The 25,698-nt window shown below is 37.2% G+C and overlaps 1 protein-coding gene across 4 annotated transcripts in view; it reads left to right on the top strand.

Moving 5' to 3' along the window:
* Window positions 1–777: 777 nt before the first annotated feature.
* Window positions 778–25,698, top strand: part of AHI1 (Abelson helper integration site 1) — an 85,546-nt gene continuing 60,625 nt past the window's right edge. The window contains exons 1-15 of one of the 4 annotated variants that reach the window (XM_063151239.1): window positions 778–824; window positions 2,113–2,269; window positions 4,838–4,909; window positions 5,743–5,864; window positions 12,112–12,722; window positions 13,268–13,428; window positions 13,729–13,942; window positions 14,916–15,105; window positions 16,601–16,696; window positions 18,166–18,351; window positions 19,338–19,478; window positions 20,456–20,588; window positions 21,596–21,719; window positions 23,866–24,095; window positions 25,115–25,218. In XM_063151239.1, the coding sequence (XP_063007309.1) occupies window positions 4,900–4,909; window positions 5,743–5,864; window positions 12,112–12,722; window positions 13,268–13,428; window positions 13,729–13,942; window positions 14,916–15,105; window positions 16,601–16,696; window positions 18,166–18,351; window positions 19,338–19,478; window positions 20,456–20,588; window positions 21,596–21,719; window positions 23,866–24,095; window positions 25,115–25,218 (2,322 nt within the window). In that variant the 5' untranslated portion in view covers window positions 778–824; window positions 2,113–2,269; window positions 4,838–4,899. Of the gene's footprint in view, window positions 825–1,405; window positions 1,588–2,112; window positions 2,270–4,837; window positions 4,910–5,742; window positions 5,865–12,111; window positions 12,723–13,267; window positions 13,429–13,728; window positions 13,943–14,915; window positions 15,106–16,600; window positions 16,697–18,165; window positions 18,352–19,337; window positions 19,479–20,455; window positions 20,589–21,595; window positions 21,720–23,865; window positions 24,096–25,114; window positions 25,219–25,698 lie in introns of those variants that run through there. The other 3 variants (XM_063151237.1, XM_063151238.1, XM_063151240.1) reach the window with 3 other exon arrangements.

Genomic DNA, 25,698 nt, shown 5'->3' with positions numbered 1-25,698 from the left:
TCTGTCACTGACAACACATGAGGAACAGGGAAGCCAGGTCTCAGAAGGTACATTCTTTTGGAGGCCAGTGTTATTCATTGACAGAATTTGAGGGATGCAATGCTTGGGAACTATGTCACAAGCACCTGCTCACCTCTAGTTTCTGCGAATTGCTGCCAACTGAAGGCTAATTTTACCCAACTCTACTTCTTAAACAAACTAACCACGTTCATCAAAAACCTTGCACTGATTTCTCAAACCTTCTAGTGTATGAGAGATCATTGACATCTACAATTTTAAATAAATTTTACACAGAAGTAAATTTACAAGTTTTCAAATATGACAAATATGCTGCTTAAATCAACTACTAAATGAGGCAACAAATGGAAGTTTCTCCATAGCTCGCTACTTGCGCAGCTATTTGCAGAAAGCTTGTCACTTGCATTCCAAGCCCTTGTCACTCGCATTCCCACCCTTTGTCACTTGCCCAACAGAGCCCATTACCCAGGGACTTCAATTCTTCCGCAACAAATTTTGTTCGTCTCAGCTCTGAGAGCTAATATGTACTTTCGGCACACTTTTCTTTTACAGCGGACCCGTGGGAGGGCTCCCGTTTCTAATGCATTTCACCCGGGTTTGTTTGCTTTGCGTTTATTTCCTTTCCCGGCGCTTCCCCGCGCCCGCCGTTTCCTTGGGAGCCGGGATTGTTTTGGGCGGAACCACCGGCACGGCGCTGCGGAGGGGGGAGCGGGGCCGAGGAAGAGCCCACTGGCGGAGGGAAGGGGGGAGGCGGGGCGGCCGCAGCCGGGCCACGTCGCGGCGGCCACGGGAGCGGACGGGGCCGGGTGAGCGATGGCCGAGCTGAGCGACGCCCTCGGCGGGGAGCGGGGCCGCGCCCCGGGCCGGGCCCCGCCGGGCGTGTGCCGCCGCCGGTCGCAGTGCGCGGCCCCGGGGGCGGGTTGGGCTGGGTAACGCCTCCCGCCGCTGTTCCCTCCCCCGGCTCCCCTTCCCGCCCCGGGGCGGGGGGCTCAGCCTGGGGCTGGGCACGGCCGCAGCCGCTCGGGGGCCGCGCGGGGACCGCCGCCGTTGGCGCGCGCGGGCGGGGAGCGGGATCGGGATCGGGATCGGGGCTGCGCTGGGGAGCGGGAGCAGGGGCGGGAGCGCGGGCGGGCTGGGCGGCGGCCAGCGCGGGCCGGGGAGCGCGGGCGGGCTGGGCGCGCCCGGCGGAGAGCGGGCAGCGGGAGCGGTGGCGCGGCCGGAGTGGCCCCGGCGGGACTGTGCCGAGCCGGGCCGGCGGAGCGGCGGCCGAGGGCGGCCTGCGCGCTGTGGCTGGCTGGTGCCGGCGCGGCGGCACGGGGCAGTGCCGCGGGAAGCCCTAATCCCAGCTCGGCGTTGTTCCGCCCCCCCCCATCCTGCGCTTTTCACGGGCTTCGTAGTTCACTGGGGTGACGTGCGTGGGCATTGCAGTGAACACACTGCTCCGTGCTTCCACGTGCTTCTCCATGCCTGGCACCTTGGCTCCACAGCGGGGATGCCTCCTGCACGCGGAATGCCCGTGTGGATGCATCACATCCTCGCTAAATAATTGCCTCGGTTCGTCCAGTTGTGGTGTGTAGCGGGAACGTCCCTTCGTGTCTTTTAAATCTACCACTATTCTTCCGGGCACAGCAGAATGTGACATTGGAAATTAAAATACTTAGGGTGGTCTCTTGCTGAGAACACTGTTTCATATTTATCATCTAAGATAAAGCAGAAACTTAAAGCTTAATAAAAGTCTTTTATATTTCCTTACATAGAACTGAAGTCAGTAATTTTGATGTCAAGACTCTATTCACAACTTTCTCTTGACTAACGGTGCCAAATTTCTGGAGTAAAAGCCCCAACTTGACAGTTCGTATGAAGCAAAAACTTTCTGATACATTACTACTAGAAAACCAAGGGTAGCGCCAGCTTTTAAAAACACTTTAAAAAACTTTTATTAGTATGAGTGTAAAGTCTTTACAGGCACATCTAAACTGGTAGAAAACTGCTGCACTTCTATTAGTTTTTACATAGGTGTTTCCTCATCTGTCAGTTTTCTGGACTGAAATACTGAATTTTCATTAATAAAATTAGATTTTTTTTTAATGTCAGATTTGTCAGTAGTGAAGAGGAACAGATTCATCTCCGTGTAATTTTGCTGCATAATTCTGAGCTGAAGTTCTTTCATATCTCAGAGTAATGATCCCTACATGTTGCTAAATTAGAAGCCTGCTAGTAAAACCCAAGATTTCCCTCTGTGATCCAAAAGGTGAGAAATAAACAAGGCCTGATGTTCTACTTGTTTCCAGCCACTGAAGTTTATGCTCACTTATTACAAGGAAAGAAAAATGAGGAGTGTAGTTCAGGAAAATCCTAAGTGTGTAATTCTATTTTGTCAGCTCAGTTTCCTGAATGGCCATAATTAGGTAGGAAATTTTTCACTTCCCATTGTGTAGTGCAAATTCTGTATGTTTTGCTCATTGCAGTATGGATTTAATTTATATCTTTTATTAGCGGTCAGTAAAAGTAGGTTTTGTTTGTAGCGACTCTTGTGGCATGTTTAGCATAAAATCTCTGTATTACAGATACAGAATATAGCAACTCAATGAGTACTGTAAAATACTGTGAAAAGATGAAGAGTTTAATGTAGAATCACTTTATAAATACGAATAGAATATTGGAGAAGAGCAAACTGGGTTATTTTCAGGAAAGTATAGGAATTGGAAGTTTATGCTTTATCAATTTGTATTGTTGTTTATTCCTGGTATCTGGACTATGTCACTTCCCAGGTATGTGTTTTTGTCAGTCTTGGATTGTCTTATATTTACTAACATGGAAGAGATCCAATCTGATCAGACAAAAATGTGTTTTAACAAAATTAATGGTAACTGAGCTTACTCAGGCTGGGGCATGGTGGTTGCTGAACTTTGATACACAATTAAATCTCTCCTATTCTAAGGTGAGATTACACTAAGTAAACAGCCTTGTTCTTATCCTTGTTGATTAATGATCTATATTTACACAAGCCTGATAGTTGCTTTAATGCAGCCTGTCAAAGACCATGAAGCTCTAAATTGGAAATACCTATTAAACAATAGCACTGTCATTTGAAGGCTTTATCTCTAAGTTTTATTGCCACAACAGGCTAGACGCTGAATAAATAAACAAACAGTGATGCAGTCATTGGTGGATTTTGCTAATTCTTCATTTTAGAGTGCTTGTAGATGCAAGGTGACCCTAGCTTTTGGTAAGATGTTTATTCCATTATAATAAAAAATGATCTGTAAAATTAATATTTTAACCTATAGGTTGGTTGGGTTTTTTGGTGGACTGATTTATTTAACCTTTGACCAGAAGCTTATTTCTGTACTTAGAATAGGTATGCACTTATTTAGTTTTGCTTTTGTGTGCTATATTGTCTCTCATATTTTTTGCTTTAATTTTAAGAGCCCTTCGGTATTTAATTTCTTGTTTCTAATTATTTTTGAGGGCTTGTTGAAATCACTCAGCTAATTATAAGATGCTCTTCCATGTTTCTGTTGTTCTCAGTTAGTGATTAAAGTGATAGAATCTGCTGTATTTTTTGAATTTATTTAGTTTTCTGCTTTTCTAAATTACGTGTTTTCTAGCCAATTGTGAATTGACTACTTGGAAAGCAGCACTAAGTAACTAGTACTTTTCAAATGCCCATTAGGTTTAACCAAGTATAAATTGCAAAAGCAGTTTTATTTTTCAATTGTGTTTTTTAATTTATTGTAAGAAGTGTTATTTTTAACAGTTACTGGTTTAATAGTGACAATGAAGCTTTGTTGTAGGAGTCAGAAGATGTTTTAGATAGTGAAAATATTGCAACCTCATCAGTGTCATTTCAGGCATAGTTTGGATGCGTGTTAGGTGGCCTGGACCAAAATGGTGTGAGAATAAAGCAGCCACACATCCTGGCAGTGTTTAATGCTGTGCCTGAATTTGTTAGGATCAGTGCAGTCTGGCTGTCAGGGAATGTGAGTTACTGATGTCTGACAGGAGGTGTTTCCTAGGGAGAACTCGGAGCTGTTACCTGCTGGGATTGGGGGACACAGGTACCAGAGTTCTTGCATGGAAGGCTCAGGGGAGCATCCCACCTTCCTAGGAATCTACACTTCATTAGTTCTGCTGTTTACAAAACAGCTCTTTGTATTAAGCTGTTTTGTAGAGCAGTCTGAATTTTCTTGATGAAAAGATAAACCTGTGTGATATTTTTATTTGCCTTCAAGCTTTGTTTGGATTGCATTTGCAGGCTTTTTTTCACAACCGGGAGCCTGACAATTTTTTTTCTTTAGAGAAATAAATTTCATGTAGTTGCTTGTCTGCTTTATAAAAGTACAAATGCTTATATAAACATAAATATTTAGAGATTTGTAATAAAGTTAGATCTGCTGGCAGATACTAACCTTTGTATTGAAAATTGTCAGCCAGGTTCCTCAATGATACTGTCAGGAGAGGAATCTGATTAGAATGGCTTCAATATAAATGGTTTCATGGGTCATTATTATTTAAATAAACTGTTGGATTTTTTAGAAGGCTGGAGGACAACAGTCCTGAATTACTTGGCTACCACCCAGAAATAGCCAAATAGCTAATTAAATTACTATAATGTTGTTTTTTATTTGCCCACAAATAATAAGTATCAGAGCTGGGATTTGATAGCAGAAAATTTCTAATAATTTAGACAAATAGGGAAATACTTATTTCTAAATAAAACACAGTCATCCCTAATACTAATTAGCACAGATTTAATTATTAACTTGAAGTCTATGGAGCACTTATGCTAATGACAGTTGTTAAATATTTTAAATAGAATGGTGAATTCTGAGGAAGAAGCAGCTGTTGTGTTGAGCCACTTCTAACTGAGGACTGAAAATGAGAGCAGGTAAGGACACTTCGTGTTTGATTTCCTGTACATATTTTATAGTTAGAACTAGGTGCAAATGATAGAAGTTATTTCTGTCCTATATAAATCCTTAATGCTCCATTGTCACCTTTTAGAGTTTGTGATTATAGCTGGTTTTCAAAGTGGTGTTATTTTCTTATTTTAAATTCAGGGGCTTTTGCAAAAAGTTTAATGACAGTGATAAATATGCTATAGCTGAAGATTCAATAGCCTTTTTCAGTGGTGTTTCAGGCTGCATTTTCAATTCTTAGTTACAAATTAAGCATTACCTGAGGGGAGCTAGAACACCTAGTGCTTCAAGGGTTGAAATGCTGCTGATGACAGTGTCATGATCACAGAAAGGCAAGTGTGCCAGTCCCTGGCTCTTACAAGACTGACTCAGGATGGTGCTGTGCTGGTTTCCAGAGCCAGTAAGAACACAGAGCTGCTGCTTCTCCTGGAAGACAGTGTGTCACCTCTGCTCATAAAGAGGCACGGAGGGCAGTAATCTGTCCTCTGCTTTGGCTAGCCCAAGTTTTGTACTGATCCTGATGTGTGTGCTCTTCAAAATGTGCTTTCTTCAGGAGACAGGGTGGATGGTGCTGACTTCAGCAACAAGTGAAAGACTGGTGTGTGTGAGTCTGTGCAAAGCTGCTGAGTTATCCTTGCATGGGTTATGTTGCCAGTGGAAATTCTTAACAAAGTGAATTTCTTGATAAACTTTCCTTGATAAATAATTCTCATCCTTTACAATTTTAGAGCATGACTATTCACCTTTTTCAGCAATGATGATTAATGAGATAGCAAATCATAGTCTTGATTTCTTTTTGCAGTTGAAAGTGAGGCGAAGGCAAAAACCAAAGTCCGTTTTGAGGAGATCTTCAGACGCCATGCTGGCCTAGCAGACGCAAAGAATCCAAAGAAAAAGAAGTTTGACTCTCAAGAGAGTATTGTGGTGAGTTACAACACATGCAGGCTTTTTTTGGCTGCCTTCCTTAACAGAAAAAGATCAGGAAAATATATTGCGGAAAGTAGATGTAATCATTTAAAAAAAAATGAAGTGTAAAGTATGTTTCTGCACATACCCCTTGTTTTTGGTGTGGCTTTTATTTTCTTGTGTACCAGTAAAGCATCCTTGTAGCTTGGAGGTTTGGCAAAATGCTGTAGACTATAATGGTGGTGAAAAGAAAATGTCACATGCAGGCATGCACTTGTTTAATGTCCATCAGTACTTGCTTTTCCATACTCCTTTATCATAAAATTTTTTACATTTTTTGTACAATTTTTCATAAATTTTTCATAAAATTTTTCAAATTCAATACTGACTTTACTGGGAGTTAATTAGATATTTGAGGGCTAGTAGAATTACATCTGTGAAGTATTTAATTTTGAGAGTGCTATATCTGTGTAATACAGGTATATCTGTCTAATACAGCTGTGAATTGAGAACTGATGGGAAAACATAATACTATTAGACATAATAATTAATTATGCAATTTTCTACTTTTTTTAAAATCTCAGTAATTAGTGAATTTCTGCATGTGCTGAGCTTTGTGTCTTGAGTGAATCCTTGTTCGCATGTGAACTTTATTTTGAAGCTTTTGACCTCAGCTTGTGACTTGCAGCTTAGGAAGGGTTCCATCATGCCGACTTTATAGTTAGATTACATTTTTGTTTGTGGCGTATCTGTCACTAACGGAGCCTCAGAAATCCCTCTGAGTTATGATTCATACTGTAATCTTTTTCCTGAAGAGCAGAATAAAAGTTCAATATGAACTTATTCTCTATATACCTGATTATTGACTTAGAAGATTTGGCATTTGGAAAGAATGTAAATTATTTAGGAGACGAATGTTCTGATTTTTTGTTTTCCTTCTGATAGGTTTTCTATTTTTAGTCTTTTTTTCTTACAATTGTGTCCATATCAGACTCTGGAAATGAACATTCCTTCATTAATACTAATTTAAGACAAATGGATGGTATTTCATGTTATATCATAAGACAAATGGGTGGTATTTCATATAATATCATAAGTGTTACGTGTAGTTATATATATTAAGTATATTCAGAATAGATACATTAAACTTAGTATTGCTAAATATTGGTCTTATGTTGACAATTTGAAGTTGGATTTTGTACGGACTTCTAAAAAATTTATATTCTTTGACGTATATGCTAGTCAATAGTCTATACAAAGAATCAACTTGATGTCTAAAATAGTAGAGAGTTCGAAGGTGGGGGTTTTTTCCTTATTTACATGTATGTAGATTTTAAAAAAGTAAGTTCTTTCTCATTTAAGATTACTTTTTAATGAAATGTGAATATTTAATTCTGTAATATATATTTTTGAACACATAACTGTATGTTCATATTACTTGTAAGTATTTTAAGCTCACTTTGGTTTTAGAATTGGTTTCCATTCCAGAAGTCTCTGATGTGAAACACTAGTGTTTTGGAGTTATGTAGAAACACTTAAAATCATACTGACCAGAATCAAAACTCAGTGGTATGCAAGCAAATTAAGAAGTATTTTTAGGATCAGTGAGGGAGGTCAAATTTCTGTCTTCATTGAAGCTATGAATATTACAAATTAAACCACTTAAAAATTAAGGATTTGAGGAGAGCTTGTATTGAAACCTATTACTGACCACTTGGAGTATTTCCTTAAAGTGTGACAAAGTTGCAGGAGCTCAGGTTGATATTTTCCATGCTGGTTGCGTTCAAGTAGAAATTTCTGTAAAAGCTTCAGCAAATAAACAGTCATTTCTCTGTAAAAAATTCCACTCTGTGTGTGGGAGTGGAAGAGTAGGTAGATGGAGGGGGTTGACTGGTTTTGTTCCCGTTTTCTTCAGTTTGTATGATTTAACAGTACAGAGTTTCACAAATCTTGAAATAATGTGAAATTTGTCAGTGATGGTTGGCTTCATGTCATGCACTTGCCATAAATGGTCTCCCAGCTTTGATCAAAAACAGGTCATAGTTCAGAGCCTGTTTCCACTTGAAGTGTTCCAGTCTGTTTCCTTTGTCTTAGCTCTAGCCTTTTTTAAAGATTAATAAGACTTTTTCCCTTATACTCCACTGTTTCTTTGAAACCTGAGTTCTGGAGCTGCAGGGGGTTGCTCTGGTTTTAAATGACAGAAGTGAGGATAAGGAGAGTGCCTGCCTGCTTGCCTACTCTGCCTTGTGTGCCTATTGCCTGGAGAGCCTGCCTGGACAGCAGGGAAGCAGTCTGTTGGAAGAGGAAAGGTTGATGTCTGTAGGGCAGGATGAGTTGAAGCCCCAACTGATAGGAATGAAGAGCTTCTAATGGAGATGGAAATACACATCAGCTGTGGCCAGTGAAAGCTCTGCTTTGCTGTTCAGTAAATAGCTACTGGGGCAGTGGGTGTGACTTAAAGGCACTGTGGAAAAAACAAGCAGTTGAGACACATTTAGAAAGTGAATTGGCTAATGTCCCTTCTAGGGCAGCTACTATATTTATTTTTTACCAATTGTAGCTCCTATTACAATTTGTTAGAGTGAGGCAAGCCACAGATCAGGGAATGTCCAGGTACATTAATCTGTCTAAAGTCATCATGAAAATGGTTGAATTTATTTCATTCAATCTAAATTATGTGGTTGAAGAGAGGATGTTTAAAAACTTTTTACCAGATGAAAATGTTAGATCACTGTATGGAGGCAAAAATTTCTTAGACTGTAATCTGATCAGATTACAATATTGGAATGGACAGGCATTGGTAACTTGGGTTTTGTGTTCCAGGCAGGGCTGCAGCAGATTTATCTGGCTTGTAGGCTGAAAGGCACTGAATAATTGTTGAGATTTCCACTGGATTTTACCCCTTTGTTTCTTGTGCATAAAATAGGAGAACTGATAATAGTTGACTATATAATTGATCCACACATTTTCTCAATGTTTTCTGTTAAAATTTGGTGGAAAAATTCCAAGCTCAAAATTTTATCTGTAAATTAAAGTTCTAGCTTTGAGTGTCTATATTTTATAGCCTTACACAAGCAATGGCAGTAAAATTGGTTTCGTAGTATATTAAGATTTTCTTAAACATCCCACCCAACAAGCCGTCATCACAAGTACATTAAGTAACAATCTAGCTGTAGGTTAAGGGTCTTTTATAACCAGTACATATCAGTGTGGGGGGATAGAATATAAGATAATAAAGATAGTGTAGAAAGTAATCTTACCCCTAAGGAGTCACAGCTGGGCCAATTATCAAAGATTAGGAACAGGCCTGACTTAAACAGGTCTGTAAAGGCTGTCTGACTTACACAGCTGTAACCAATGAGAAGAAGAGTGCTATAAAAGAGTGGGGTGGCTGGTTGAGAAGGGAACTGGAGTTGGTTGGCTACTTTGTGAAGAAGACAGAGTCAGTGCTCTGAGGAGCTTTCCATGAGAAACACCAAGAAGGTGTGAAACTTTTGTGGTAAGGAGACAGCAGTATGGAACCCCTGTGATATAATGACAGTATATCAGTGCTTCAGTGGGCTGGCAGTGTCCATCCCCAATCTTTCAAGGTGTGATTAAGGGCAGAAATTCAGGTACCTCCGTAAATCAGGTTGCACAAGTTTCAAACACCCATGACAAACTCACTCTACAATGCCAGCTTTCACTCATGCATGTTTGAGAAGTCCTTGTGGAAAGGTGTAAGTCCTTTGAAAAGGCCTTGTCCCTGCTGACAGCTCTGGGGCATGAATGGCAGTCATGTGACCTCTGATTGACTAATTTTTTAATTGTGGTGTGAGCCTTGAGTGTCAGCCCATGTGTGTGCCCCTTGGCTGGCATCCATTCCCTGGTCCTCCCAAGCCAGTAATGCAAGCAAGGCTGTTTCCAGGGGGGAGTGCTTCCTCTGCCCTGGTGTAATGTGGCCACAGAGATGTTGTGAAACAAAGCCTTCTTATTTGTTCCATATTTTAAGCTGAGAAAGCCAAGTTCAGGTCACCAGTCCTCTGGAGTTACTCCAGAGACTGGCCTGTCTTACTGAGCTGCTTTTCCACCCTAACTCCTTCCTCTAATTTAGTTCAGTGTTTATGTATTGATTGCTCTTAGTTAATATCTCTCAGTCACGTGTTTCAGAGAATCTGTACCAGAATCTATTCCCTCCTGGCCAGAATCCTAATCTGAAGGTTTTTATGAACCTCTTGCCTTTTACTTTATTGTTTTGTAACTTCTTTGTGTCTTTCCTCTATGTTTAATTATGTCATGTAATTATAGCTTGTGGGAAAACTGGTCTGAATTGAGATTGTACAGGCTATTTATCTGAGGAATTTATGTTTGAACTGCTGTAGCAGCTTTGTGCTGCCTGCAGTATCTATTAATGTTCCTGAAATTTGCTGTAGTTTGAGATTGTGGTGTGTTTTCATTATAGGGGAATGGCCTCAAGTTGTGCTAGAAGAGGTTTAGATATTAGGAAAAATTTTTCCTTTGGAGGGATAGTTAGACATTGGCTGCCCAAGGAAATTATGGGGGTACCATCCCTAGAGCTGTTCAAAAGGCATGTGAACATGGGGATATGGTTTAGGGGTGCTGGGTTAATGGTAGGACTTGATTTTAGAAGTCTTTTCCAACCTGACTGATTCTATGAATCTATGATTTTTTGTTTGGAGGCAATAATAAATAGCAAGTTCTAGTAAGTGTTTCAAGCCAGCTTTTGCATCAGGTAGATTCCTTTAGGGAGATTAATCTTGAGTATCAGAGTTATTTTAGAAACTCTTTACCAGGTCATAGATGAGGGCTTTTTGTTTAGGATTTCTCAAATAATCCTGCTACTTGCACTTAGTGGATTGATAATTTATCCAATACAAAAATCAGCAAGACCTTAGTTATTGGCCACTATTGGGTTTTAATTGTCAGTGTGTTTTAATCTTCATTTCTCATACTCTACAGTTAAAGTTACTCACAGAAATAAAGATAAGGAAGTGAACAATCTATTAGGAACATTATTCCATTCCGGGGTTTTTCTTAGTTTATACAAAGCTTGCTCTTTAATTCTTCTCTTTTCCTTACTCTGTTCTGTATTTCAAGTTATTTCTATGAAATTTTCCCCGTCCTCTTGAATCATTGGCTTACAAACAAATGTGATGTTAGTGGTTTCTTTAAGCACATATAAGGTGAAAATCAAAGGACAATTTTTTCATATTTACTACACATTTTTACAAGTATTTGAGACAAACATGATTCTATGACTGGGAGTTGTATCCTCACTAGAAGGGAACAATGTCTGTGTTTATTGAGGAAGAAGGTGTTGGCAAATAAAGCTTTGTAGGCAGATATGTATATTTTCTCCAAACTTTTAAATTGGCTTTTGTTGTGTTTTAAAGCCCTTTCTGATGTTTCATGTTGAAGCTCTAAGAGAGATTTCTGTAAGACAACAGTGTGAATGAACCTCAGTGACTTTATAGAAGTTATATCAAAGAACAGAGATCTCCATGTTGACCCGACAGAATTAGACCTCAGTTACTTGCTGTGATCTTTGGGATTATCGTGGAATCATAGTTTGGATTGAAAGGAACCTTAAAGGTGATCTAACCCAAGTGCCCTGCCCTGATCAGGAATATCTTGAATTAGATCAGGGTGCTCAGAGCTCCTTCCACCCTGACCTTGAACATATCCAGGGAGGCTGGGAAGTGGCACTATGGCCTTTAGTAACCAGAAATAGAAACTTGAAGAAGAGAGGAAAGTTTACAATGTTTTTTATAAAACCATCAAGAAGTGCTTAAACAAATGCATCAGCTGAAATTTAGTTCTGACAAGTGACTTTCAGTATAAGAGACTGCAAACAACTGAGCCTGAAATCTGTCTCTAACTTGGATTTTCAGTGGATGAAAGTATTTGTTTTTGTGGTGCATGAAGTCTTCCCATCTTTCACAGTGTAAAACACTAGCATCTGTTTATGGAGTAGACTTTTTGATTTCCTCTTTGTACTGGATATGTGTAAAAGTCATATGAAAACGTAGTGTAACATTGAGGATGAGGTGCCCAAATACCAAATATTTTTTTCTAGTGTGAACTTTCTGTTGACTTTCAATCTGTTGCTTGTCAAATTGAAACAACAAAATAACTAGATCTTTGATTTAATTTTACTTTGAGTAATGTTGCTGTTGAGTAATGTTGTTTGAGTAATGAAGTGCAGTGTTTATCCTTGGAACATGATTTTTAGTAAAAATATGTTTTATGTTCTTTTCATTTATAGCTTGATACCTTTAGAAATAATATTGATCTGTCTAAGGAAAGTGTGAATGATGAAGCAATTATAAACAACACATATAATCCTGAAGAAGAGAGCCCAAGATTTACAAAAAATAAATTAAGAGAGAAAGCGTCAATTGCAAAGAAAATAAACAATGATGTTGTTAGTGGAGAAGAGAGCAAGCAGCCAAAGTCGAACAGGAAGAAAAAGAAATCACTGTTACAAGAACAATTTAATGAGGAGGAAGATTTATATGAAGCTAAATTGGGGAGTTTTGAAGAAAAGACTAATGATTTTCCAAAGAAGAAAACAAAAAGTAAATCACCAACAGATGTACCTGATCAAGAAGGTGATAGAAAGATCAAAAATTCCTTGACTGAAGTGAGAAATGTAACTGAATTAGAAGAGGAAGAGCAGCTAATTCAAGCCTATCAGCTGCATGTGGCTGAGGAAGAGGCAAATGCAATTAAAACGAAAATGAGAAAGAAACTTAAAGAACAGATGTCTGAATCTACCTCTACTGTTCAAAGGCTCGAAGTTGCACTGAATAATGAAGTGGGTAAAAAGAAGAAAAAGAAGAAAGAGCGAGCAGTTTTGAGTGAAGCTGAAACAAGGTAACATGACAAACTGTGAATTTTACACAACGGGTTTCATTTTAACATAGGCAGCAGCTTTCTGATAAATTGTTGATATTTTTGAAGTGATTAACTGGATGATTCTGTTATGAAAAAATAGTACTAAATCCTTCCTCAGAAGGCTGTCATGATTAATATTTAGCTCATGGATTCTTTTTAACTTCTTTTTTAAATATTCTTCATTGCCATTTGATGTTTGTTTACTGTGGAATTCACTCTTAACTAACGTAAGATAGTTTTGTGCATGATTTTTTTTTAGTGATAAGTGATGGGTGGGATCCAGCAAAAAGGTATTTGTTTAACTCTTCACACAAATGCTACTGCAATTGTCTGGAAGTTAGGGGGAAAGGAAGAGGGGAGAGCACTGAAGAAGGCAAGACACTAATGGGGCTGGGGGCTGTTATGTTTTCAAGATACACAGGTGATGAGTTGGAGAATTTCAAATGAATTAATAATGGCAGTGAGTAATTGTACCAATATATGCAGTGGACTGCAGTTGCTGACCGTGATCCATTACCTTGCAGTGCAATGTCCCTTTCTGAGCTGCAGCATCATCATCCAGAAGCAGGTGGCAATGAAAGTCCATCACCTGAAAGATTATTTACATCAGAAGAACAGAAACTGGAGGGAAGCACGGAAAAGCAGAAACCTAAAGCCAAGAAGGTTAAGAAGAAAAGCAGAAAAGGTCTGCCCACAAAATGTTATAATACTGTACCTACTTAGCTGTGCTTTTTTTTGTGCTGCTACAGAAATACTTGTCCATAGTAGTAGCAGAAAAGTGATTGAGCTGTTTGAGTTACTTATATTTCTTAGGGTACTCAATTGTACCTCTGTTCTTCCAATTCTGAGGCTCATTTGTGAGGATGTTTATTTGATAAATCGGTCTAAAATCTTGAAAATTCATTTACTGTAAGTAGTTTTGAGTTGAGACAGAAGTTACTATGTTCCACTAGTGACAGTTTGTTTACTTTGCTCCAATTTCTAGAAGAGACCACGGAAGTTGCTGCAGAAAATGATGAGGAAATGAAGAATTCAGAAATTTCAACTCAGTCTAAATTTGGTTTTGGCGATGATCTTGTTTTGGGAGTTTATATCCATCGATCGGATCAACTTAAAATTGATCACTTGGTGTCTAATCCTGTGGTCAAAATCCATGTTGTTGATCAGAGAAGTGGCTTATATGTGAAGAAGGATTATAGGTGACATTTAATAAACTGTTTCTATTTTCACTGATTACAATAAATAGATATACTCTTCCCTACAAAATTAAATATGAAAATGAAAACAAGGGGGTATTTTAATATATATATATATATATACACACACATACATATATATATATATGTGTGTGTATATATATATATATATATGTGTGTGTGTGTATATATATATATATATATACATACACACACACACACACCATGAAATATCACAAATGAGGGTGATATTTTTCTTTTCCTTTTGGCACATCTAAATGCTCTGCACTGCTGTATTGCTCTTGAGGCTCCCCAGGGCAGTGGTCACAGCACCAAACCTGACAGAGTGCAAGAAGTGTTTGGACAATGCTCTCAGGCACATGGTGTGACTCTTGGGGATGCTGCTGTGCAGGGCAAGGATTTGGACTTGATGATCCTTGTAGGTCCCTTCCAACTCGGCATATTTTGTGAATCTGTGGTATTTCCAACATAGTTCATTCTGTATTCCTCCCAGAGACAAAATTTCTGAAGTGCCATAAATATGTAAAAGCCAAGAACATGTAAACAAAATTCTTGTAGTATGTCTGCCTTCTATATTAAGAACTTTTCAAATCCTTAAATGAAGTCTAGTTCTTTATTTTCTAAATTACTTCAGTTGCTTGTTTCCACTGTCATTACCCATAATTTTACTGAAACCAAGTTGTAATGGGGCTTAAGCAGTAGACTCCACCATGACCATCATGCATTAATTTGCTAACAGTAACTTAATTGTTAGGATTCCCAACTTCACCCTGTAGTTTTTCTATATGCATTGCAAATTGTCTTAAATTTTCTGTGGGTTTAGAAAATTTTTTCTAGCATCAGACAAATACTATCTTACATGTTTGTCAGCTTTCAGTAATTGAAAATACTGTTTTGTTAAAGGTTGTTTTTTAAATGCTCTAATAATTGTAATTCTTTGGAAATCTTCAAACAGCAAGAAGGTAGATTCATCTTATGAACAAGGAGAAATAGAGCACATTCTTCCTACAATGACACAACCATGTGACTTTAGAAAGTCTAAATCAACAGTTCCAGAGTGGGAAGAGCAAGTAATATTTAATGAGCGTTTTACTTATTTTCTTCAAAACACTGAAGAAAACCCTCAGGTTATCCTATTTTTTGAGGTAAGATGAAATATTTTGCATCTGATTTATGCACATTTTGTGCTTTGGTTTGTTTTTCAACAGTATCTGTTTGACTCAATTGGTCTTTTATTTCAGTTAAATTGGGTTACAGCATAGCTCTAAGGTACAAAGTTAAGTGGAGATACCAAAAGTGGGGTTTTTTATAGGAAAGGAAGGAACTTGTTTTAATGGTAACAAGGAGTACAAAGCTTTTTTCCAAAATCAGCCCTTAAACTTCTGGGGAAGGCTGGTAAGATATGGTGGATATCACTCTTTTTGCATTCTTGAAATCTGAAAAGAGGTGTAAGAACAAGAAAATCAAAGGTAGAATTTGTCTGCATGTAGCAGCACCTCATTGTACCAATGAGCAAACCATTGCATTGTTGCCATTAACATTTTACGCATCCAGCCCTCCTGTCCCAGTTTTCATAAAGTAATTATTAATTTGTCCTCCAATACAATTATGTTTAAAGGAAAAAATCTAGGTCATATATTCAACATAATTTTTGGCTTAGGCATTTCAATATTTGTACAGGGTGATTCTGTAGAATTAACATAAAAATGGAAACCTAATACAATAAATATTTCTCGTTCCTTGTTTTTTTTCCTATTTCGAATAGATGGAATATAATTTATTGCCATATGTTTCTTAATGTTTTGTGATGCTTGTAAATGAACATATTTATATAATTAAGAATGCTTAATTGCTTAACAAAAAACTTATTACATTTGTATGTAAAGATTCTTCATGGAAATAATGTTGGAACCAAAAGTATGATTCCACTGAAAAAAAACTATTTGAGTTCAGTGTGGTTTATGAAATACAAATTTGAAACAAGTATTATTCTAAGGGTTTTTTGTATATCACATAAACTTCCCGGTATAGTGAAATACAGGAAAATTCAGGTCCCTGACAGAAAAATGAAGACTCGTTGGCATCCCTCTAAGTGTTCAAGGCCAGGTTGAATGTGGCTTTGAGCAGCCTCATCTAGTGAAAGATGTCCAAGCCCATGGCTCAGAACTCTGATCTTTGAAGGCTCCTTCCGACCCAAATTGTTCTATGACTGATTCAATGACAAAACTGATAAAGCTAAGGAAGAAAAACTAACTTTTTGACTGCCATTTCCCATCTAGATTAATATGCAGCTGGTTTTAGCTGTCAGATTTGTGATCCTAATGATTTCTGAATTATTAAGAAAATTACACATTATTGTTTTTTAGCTCTTATTGAGATGTAAGAGGAGAAAGAATAAGTTTTTTTAAGACTAGACTTCTTTTTTAATGGAGCTTATAAGTAGTCATCAGGTAAATGCATAAGGACCTGTTATTTCTAATTTCATACTTGTGTGGAAGAAACATTGGTTTTGTAATTTTTTAAAATTTAAATATGTTTAATTTAATGAATTGACCACAAATATTTTCAGTAGTTTATTATTATTTACCATGAAGTATACATCCATTAGAAATACATTTATATTCCTGCTGATACTTCTAGGTCCTTGATTCTCCAAGTATGCACCAAGTGAGAGCCAGCTCTGATGTAAAAATTCAGGAAGGTCGTTACCGAAAAATTTGTTGGGCATTTCTAAAGGTACTGTAAATATTTAAATGAATAAATCTTTTTATCTGAAAATTTCTAACAATACTAAGGAGGAAAGCATTTTAAAATATTTTCAGCAACAGAGATGGAAGAAAAAAATCCTTGTGTGCTGTTCTCCCATTTTCCTCATCTTCCACTCCATGAAATCAACACAGCAACAGGCTTGATATTAAAGTATATGTCTTTTTCAAGAAAGTGTAGAAGGTGTAAGATTTTTTTTGTTCATAAAGTACAGAAAGTTGTTTTCTTTTAGGGTTTTCTTTGCATTTATGTGAATGTGAAGAAAATGACAAATCCACTAATTTCTGTGCCTCAGCTGTTCTATATTCTAGTGACATTTTCAGTTGTCCAGTCTTTGAAAAGACTCACTAACTTAAATATAGGATGCTTTTCATTTTCAGTTGCAGAGTTTGAAGTGCTGTGGCAATTGAGATACAAATGTGCCAAATGTGAGATATGGGTGATTTAGCCAGCACATGTGTACCTTTCTACCCTTTTGAGAGAAACTTGAATGTGTCAATTAGTTCTTTGAGAGCTGACAAACTTCAGTTTTCCCGAGGATTGTTTATTTACACTCCCCCTATGTGTGATAGCTGTTGACAATCATTGAGCAGTCCACAACATAGAGGAAATGGGAGAAATACAGGAGAAGATAATGGACTGCCAGTGTAGGTGAAGGGATGGGGGCCTCCACAGTAATTCAATACAGAGATTCCTCTGAACTCTGACCAAGAGAAATCTGCTGGAATCAAGGGTCTGCTAACCTGTGTCTGTTACCAGAGCTGGTAGGAGCTGTGCATCCAGGCATTCAGTACAGCCTACTCCTGAACAGAGGGAAGAATAAATTTTCAGCTCATAATTATGAATAAAATAGTTGCCTATTCTTCATTCTTACTACATCTGCCTGCATTATCCTTTTATCTGTATCAGCCAGAGTGGAAATGTCTCCATTCAAGACTGACCAGTGTTAATGGCAGTTATTCAGTTCTGTTATTCTTCAGTTCAGTAGAGATGACTCTGTCTCCTCTGGAGTTGGAGAGGTTACTACACTGCTGTATCTTCTGCTCTGAACCAAAGCCTTACCCAATGCCCTTCATTGCTGCATTCAGAGAGGACAGATTTGGAAGACACTGTTTGTGGATTGGCAGTCCTTTGAGATTTGGTTGTTTTTAGCAAGTAGTAGTTTAAAAAAAAAGAAAATAAGTACTGCAGAGGTCTTCCCACTTTCAAGTTATTACTGCTGTGAAGCATCTTTTGAAACCAGGCTGCCATCTAAGATTTAATCCTCATTATTTGATCCTGGGAGGATTAAATACATGCTTAGTTCATTATCACTTTTAGAGTTAGTGTATTTCTGCAATGGGAAGTGATTTCAAGAGTTTATACTGTGAGATTAGATATTAGAAATTATCAATTACTTTTGTGTTCATCTTTCTTCCTCTTTTTAATCACCCTTCCAGCTTGTAGGCGCAAATGGAGTTCTAAACGTTGGTGGAAAACTTCGTCTGCAATTATTTTACCCACCTTCAAGGACAAAGTCACATTCAAATGTTGTTGAGGTTTATGACTGGTGGGCAAAATGTCCTAGAAATCGTTACCCATCAACTTTATACATAACTGTAAAAGGCCTGAAACTGCCAGATCATGTAAGTTAAATATGTAATATATAAATGTATTTGCAAAAATGCAGACTTTTCTGTAGGAACTAATACCTAGGTAGAGCATGTGAGTCTGTTTTTGTAGGTATGTATACAAAAGCTGTGCTTACATGCAGTATAGAAAATATATAATAAGAATGTTACATCTCAAGATAGGTGTTTCAAACTCAGCCCTTTAAAGTTATCTTTGAAAAATAGGCATACTTTTCTACCTATAACTTTGAATATTTTGCCACTGGCAGTCTGAAAACCTTCAGAGTACTTTCTTGAAGATTAACATTTCTTCTTAGCAGAAATGCCATTTTTAAGTAACTGAACTCATGCAGGTGTAAAAGTTCTTTGAGAAAAGATGCAAGTTACTTATCTTTGCTTCCCTGCACACTCTAGCTGTAGTGAGCTGTATTTTTTTTCATGAATGAAAGCTACTTGTAAAATAGGCTTACACTGGTATGTGCTGAGATGGGCATTCAAGAGAAATATGGCGTTTTCTTTTCTCTGATGCAAGTACAATATTGTTCTGTTATATAATTTCCTGTTTGTATTTAGAGCTGTAATAGTACCTTGTTTCTTTTGTACTATGAAGGGTGTGCTCACTTTTGTACTATGAAGGGTGATCTGTGGAAGCCTGGTGAGATGTGCACCCTATCAGTAGTACAATACAATACAGTAGTGGAGTAATTCTGATTTTCACTGACCTTGATAGTTACCAAAAATAGGACATAATCGATCATTTGAAAAATTGTGGTACCATTGGGTTGACACAACTTTGGAAGCTTGGATTGCTTTCTGACTCCTGGTTGCTTTAAATTATATTTTGCGATGCAGTTTTCATGTATTAAGCTTTTCCAGTCTCTGTATTCCAGATATAAAAATGCAAGACATTTCAGTTAAAGGTACCTTTTAACCTTTTTAGAAATTACATTGTTCACTTTAAAAATATTTTTTCCCTGATACTTATTTTTGTTTGCTTTAAGGTTGGTGCTTCTTTTCACTCTATGGCAGCTGTTCAACAGGAGCAAGGTAATACAGCACTGTCTGAGCTCCAGAGGGAAGGATGTGAACCTTCTTTAGATGAGAAAAAGGAGCCATTTAAATGGTCAAGATTGCCCGGACAGGTGAAGCATTTTTCTTTGAATTTTAAATGAAAAGAATTTAAATATTTTATAAGTATTATGAAGCAAGTAATTAACTGAAATAATTAACAAAGATATTTAACAAGACATAAAAAATTCTTATAGATAGTAGAGGAGGCTTAACCTTAGCAAATATGGTTGATTTAACCATTTTTATACCAGAAGAGTCATGTATTTTTATCTGCAGAATTCGATAAAAATTTGAAAGTATAAGAAGACAGGAAGCCAGTTCTCAGACTTCAGCTTGATTAGAAATATATTTTCTTAACTTTCCTTTTTGTTCATTGAAGACATTTTCAAAATATGAAAGAAGAGTTTACATGGAAGAACCATGTAGCTACTATGGATATTGCCCTTCACCTTAAACTTTGAATTTAGTTTTGGAGAAAAAGCCATTGGGTCAAAAAGAGGTAATATGTTGGGAGAAAGGAAAGGGGTCTAAAATACCAGTTCAGTTTTTTGAGATGTTTCATCTCTGGTTCTGTCTTTAAAAGTCAAATATTTAAATACAGATGAGGAATTTTGAAATTATTGGGTAGAAGACCAAAGGTTTGAGTGCCTGTGGTTGGGTTTCTGAGTTCACACTGCAGTCATTTGGTACTAAAAGATGAGCTTAGGCTCCTTAAACAACCTTGACTTACAGTCTAACTCCACAGCTTACATGACTGATTGTAGATATTTTTAAGCATTTCTTTATAGTAAAGAATTTATTTCAGTTTTGGTTTTTTTTGAGGTTTTTTAAGCATGCTAGTTGTTTGCAATAATGGGGCAGAAAGAGATGCACATTCATGGGGCCTAGGTTATGCTGCAAAAATGTCTGTTTATAATACATTGAATTTTACTTTGCAATGCCATTGAGATGTTACTAGCCTTTTAGAGCTTGTGCATGTCAGGAGCTATGGGTGTGTTCCCTGCATTGGATAGTTAATATTCCTACCAATTGTTCCCTGAAAAGCCAGGCATGCCGCATACCCAACAAGGCCCTGTTTTCCCTGCGAGCTGGAGATCTGGGCTGCTTCTGTATCCGCTTCTCTCACGACGGGAGAACGCTGGCAGCTGCATGTGCAGGAAGGAATGGCTATCCCATTGCTTGTAAGTTTAAATGCATTTTGGCTTTTTGCTTATAATCCATGTATTTGCAAATAAAGATTAAGGGAAGCTAATTTTTAAATTGTGCTTTTTTAGAGTTTCTGGTTTGTAGTTGTGATTAGACTGTTGTTCTGTGCATTAAAGAGCATTGAGGAAAATGCTCCTTCTGTGATAGGGCTGGAATTGGCTTTTCCTACATGGTTACGTATACACAGTTTAATAGTATGAAATGACACCATTTCTGCCCAGAGGCCTAATGGAAATACACAATCAGTTTGCAGAAAGAACATAGTTTCTGATGATAATGTTTTTTAAGGGAAATAACATTTTAAGCATCCACCTCACACACTTATATTAAAAGTTTTTCTTCTAAAAAGTTTTTCTTCTAAACTTCTGGAAAGTTAGATCCTGAAATGTTACCATTTCCAGACAGACTACTGGAAGCCACTCTCTTCTGTGGTCCAGGTCAGTTAAGTACAAACATTCCTTGTAACTCAAATTTTTGACTGCTTCATCACACTAGCTTCAACTGCATAGTTCTTAAACTTTGCATAAAAATTTTGAGATTTAGAGAGAGCAGAATTTTAAGTGTACACAAATAAGTGTTTAAATGCAAGGAACGTTAAATCTAGATTCCTTTATTACACAGCCCCATAAAATTATCTCAGTGTTAAAATATTTCTGAGATTGGTCAATTAGTTGTCAAAATTTCAAGGAACCCAACATAATCCTAATCTGGTTCTAATAATTTAATGCAAATAAACTGTTTCTTAAGGGGTAAGACATTTGTGGCACCTGTGAACCACTAGGTGGAAGTAGATACTTGCTGTCTGTTCATATCTAGCAATTATTTCATCCTGTTGCCACAAAATGAGAAGATAAAGAAAGTGAGTTGATTTATGCTAACAGAAAATCAGCCTAAGATTAGACTAAAGTTTGGCTCTAGTAGGTACATCTGTTTGACTGCAAATACTTACAAAACTTTTATTTTTCTATTTCTAATTACCTAGTGTATGAAATTCCTTCTGGACAGTTCTTGAGAGAATTTTATGGTCATCTTAACATAGTGTATGATCTTTGTTGGTCAAAAGACAATCAGTTCCTTCTTACTGCTTCCTCTGATGGCACTGTCAGGTCAGTATGATGAGATGTTCTGGCAGATACCATCAGAAATTCAATGTTTTACTACAACCTGTGCTATAATGTTTTAATTAAAGATTTGGTTACCGTGTGACTAAAAAAATACCAAAATTGTAATTGTGTGAATCAGTTATACTGTATTTACTATTTCTAATATATTAATCTACAGTGCAGTAAAAAACCAAAAGAGCTGTTATTTCGAGAAGCTGTTATTTCGAGACAGTTGTAATCTTCTGTTCCTGGAGAAATTGCCATACTATGAATGCAGTATTAAGTTTGCAAATTTGAACACTAGGCAGGAAATTGAAAGTTTAAGATTCAAGTTATGTGTGTAAATTTACCACACTGCATATATGTATGTTGGTGGTGTTCTTTTGGTTTTTTACACTTGGTAAAGTAATTCGGCTTAAATTGGTGTAAATTAATTTTGATAGTGTTGTTGCTTAAATCAAATCCCCTATAATTACAGTGTACTTGCTTACAGCGTTAATGTTAAAATATTGATCTGCTCAGATTTAAAAACCAAAACCCTCAAAGCTGTGGATACGCATGCAAATATCATTGGGACACTGTACAATTTTATTGTGAACAACTTCATTGGTTTTCATCGAGCTTTTTAGGTTTTTTAAGCCCTTCAGACCTGTCTATTATTTCTGTTATGCAGCTCAGTAATGGTACAAGCAGTTGCATATACGAAACGCCGGAAGAATTGTTAAATGATATGTTGTGTGTGTGGAACTGTTTTAGGGGTTTTTTTTCTGCTTGTATGTGGGCATAAAAAGAGTGTGTTGAGAGTTCAGCATGGTTTTTTTTCATTTGGGAGTGGATTATGTAAGAATTTTATATATTGAGATAAATATCAATTTCAGTCATTTATGTTGCCTATAAGAAGGCTGAGCTGTTCCTCAATTCTTGAATTTGTGGCAGCGAGTTGAAACTGCAGTGGTCTGCCTCCTTTTCTCTATACTTTGTGCAGTCACTGTATGAGTTATTAGTTCCTGTATTTGTTGTGAGTTGCCTTCAGCTCCTTAAAAAGTCTCAGCACCCCACTGCTTTAAAGTAATTATCAGTTTATTATTTGGATTATCTCAAACTGAGTTCTAAGTTAACGTGAAGACAAATTCATGAACTTCTGAAAGTTCTTCTTTATACAGTGTTCAGTGTTATCCTCAAGCCTTCCCAGGCTTTAGTTCCACATTATTTGTGAGCAATACAGTTTCATTTTGTTAGATTAAAATCATTCTAAAACATAGGTAAACTCCTTGTGACCTTTCTGCATCAAATTGCAGATTAATTGCTGTACTCTAAAGGGTTGCAATTTTGTAATTAAGTCACCTCTGAGTAAGCTTAGAAGTCTTCAGCAGCCCCCAGATGTGGTTGCCTCACCAGAAGTGGGTGCCACTAAAACCATTCAATAACATTTTGTAACTGAATACTGTGTGTAATGTGCTGCTCACCTGTATTTAGTGATCTGGGTACTGTTTTATTCTTTGTGGACTCATCTTTGGGGGAGGCTCACTAAGAAAATGCATACCATCAAATAGATAACAATAACAAAAATCTGATTTTACATCTATGGTTGGCAAAGGATAGGAAGTAGATGAATAGTAAGAAGTGAATTTATTTGATGTAAACACATAAATTCATTATGTGATTCTTGAGATCATGATCACTGTGTGGCTGGTAATTATTATTCTAAAATGTTCTGGGATTATATTTATATTTAGTGGCCCTATATGTTCCTCTATGGCTTTTCTTGTTATAATATTGTTTTAAATGAATTATACCACAGAAGAGCTTAATTTGGTTGTAACTCCTGAAAGAAGGAAACCAATTAATTTAATGGAATTCTTTATGAGTATTTTAAAATGAGAAATATATCCATTAAGTGAGTAAGTGGTAGTTAATTTTCTTTGAAGACCAAATACCGATTAAAGTAGTAAATTTTTCTTAATTCTTGTTATAAAGTACCATGTTAAAGGATTAAATAGAGGTGGGATAAATTGGTGAGATAAACAGGTATTGTTAAGTGTTTGCAAGCATTTGCCTCTAGAACCAGTAGCCAAAAATATGGGCATCAGTTATACCTGTGTGTGTGACTGCTTTGTACAGTAGAAAGTCTAACTTTGTTTCCTTTTAGAATGTGGAAAATAGAAATGAAGGCAGCGTCTGCAGTGAGAGTTTTCCCTCATCCTTCATTTGTCTACACTGCCAAGTACCACCCAGTTGCTGACTCGTTGGTTGTGACAGGATGTTATGACTCAGTGATCAGAATCTGGAATGCAAATGTGAAAGAAATCCATGGGCAACTGCTACAGGAGCTTGATGGCCATAAAAGTTTCATCAACACACTTTGTTTTGATGCAGAAGGTATGTAATTAATATTGCTTTTACAAATAGTTGTCTTTCCAACTGAAAACCATTTTGAGTGCTACTAATTTTCTTTACTTCATGGAGACGGTGTGTTCTTCTTTGGAAAAAATTATTTACTGGGAGAATGCTGAGACATTGGAGCAGGTTGCCCAGAGAAATTGTGGATGCCCTGTCCCTGAAGGTGTTCAAGGCCGTGTTGGTCTGGGCTTTGTTCTAGTGGAAGGTGTCTCTCCCTATTTCAGGGAGGTCAGAACTAGATCATTTTTAAGGTCCCTTTCAACCCAAATCAATTGATAAAGAAAACAAGGTGGTAGTAATTAGATTGTGAGAATTTTAGCTCTAAACTGAAGTGGGAAGGTCGTGAACTTTTCAATATTGACAGAGAATAGGAAACACGGAGAGAAAGGAACAGAGGTTTGACCATTGTGAGTCATGTAAATTGATAGGTTGACAGCTGAAAGTGAGGGTTGTACTGAGATGATCTAGTGGAGCAAGAGTCGAAGATGGGTGAAAGTTAAAGCTCGACTTTTTCTAGTATTAGTGACATCATTAGTAGTTAGGTGGTTCATTTTAGTCACTGGAGTAGGTACTACAAAGAGGAAAGCTGTACTTTTATAAAGAATAAATATTTGTGTTTAAAGAATAAGTGTTGGAAAACATTATTTGTTCTAGTTCAAGGTTCCCTTAATGAATGCATATGCAATCATTGAGCTATCATGTGAAGCTTGTTGAGCTGTAAATGCTCACTTTTTGCTGATTTTAGAATATGAATAAGAATGAAAAAAATTAAAGATATGTTCTGCACCTGAGTTATTTAATGTATACGCTACATCCAGATTTATGGTATCAGGTTATGTCATCCAATATGAGCAAAATGCATTTGCAATGACTATATTATAGCAAAAGAGATGGAAGAATTGGTATTTGCCTATTCACAAAAATGAGAGAACAAAAGATTGTTTATTTTCTGTATTGTTTTGTGGATGGTATTTTACTCATAAGACATTATTTCTCAGGACACCACATGTTCTCAGGAGATAGTTCAGGACTAATAATAGTTTGGGACACGCCTGTCAAAGGAAGTTCTCCACACCTTTTTCAACACTGGAAGGTCAATCAGGTAAACATGTTTCTTAACTAGCATTGTAATTTTTATGTGTACTGTTCCAAATCTAGTAATCTTATTTGAATTTAATTTTTTTGATACATTACCTTTTGTTTAACTGCAGAGATGTATTTTCTTTAAAAATTAGCATAGAAGAACTGATACAATGTTCAGTGATTCGCTGACTTAATTTTTTAAAATTGTTTTGCAACTTAATTGGATTGGTCACTGGAGCAGGCTCCCAGGCAGGTGATCACACCACCAAGCCTGAGAAAATTCTCAAGTATTTGGACTGTCAAGGTACATGGTGTGATTCTTGGGGCTGTCCGGTGTAGGGCCAGGGGTTTGTCTTTGATGTTCATAGCGGGGCCCTTGCAACTAAGGATATTGTAGGATTCTGTGATTCTGTATTTTTTTATATATGTAAAACATGAAAATACTTGAGGTTTGATAAAACTTTTTTAACAGGTAAATACTTTGTTCTCTAGACACAAA

Source organism: Melospiza melodia, chromosome 3 (assembly GCF_035770615.1).
Source record: "Melospiza melodia melodia isolate bMelMel2 chromosome 3, bMelMel2.pri, whole genome shotgun sequence".
Classification (NCBI taxonomy): Eukaryota; Metazoa; Chordata; class Aves; order Passeriformes; family Passerellidae; genus Melospiza; species Melospiza melodia.
The sequence above is the reverse complement of the archived record's forward strand: the minus strand, read 5'-3'. Positions and strand labels throughout refer to the sequence as shown.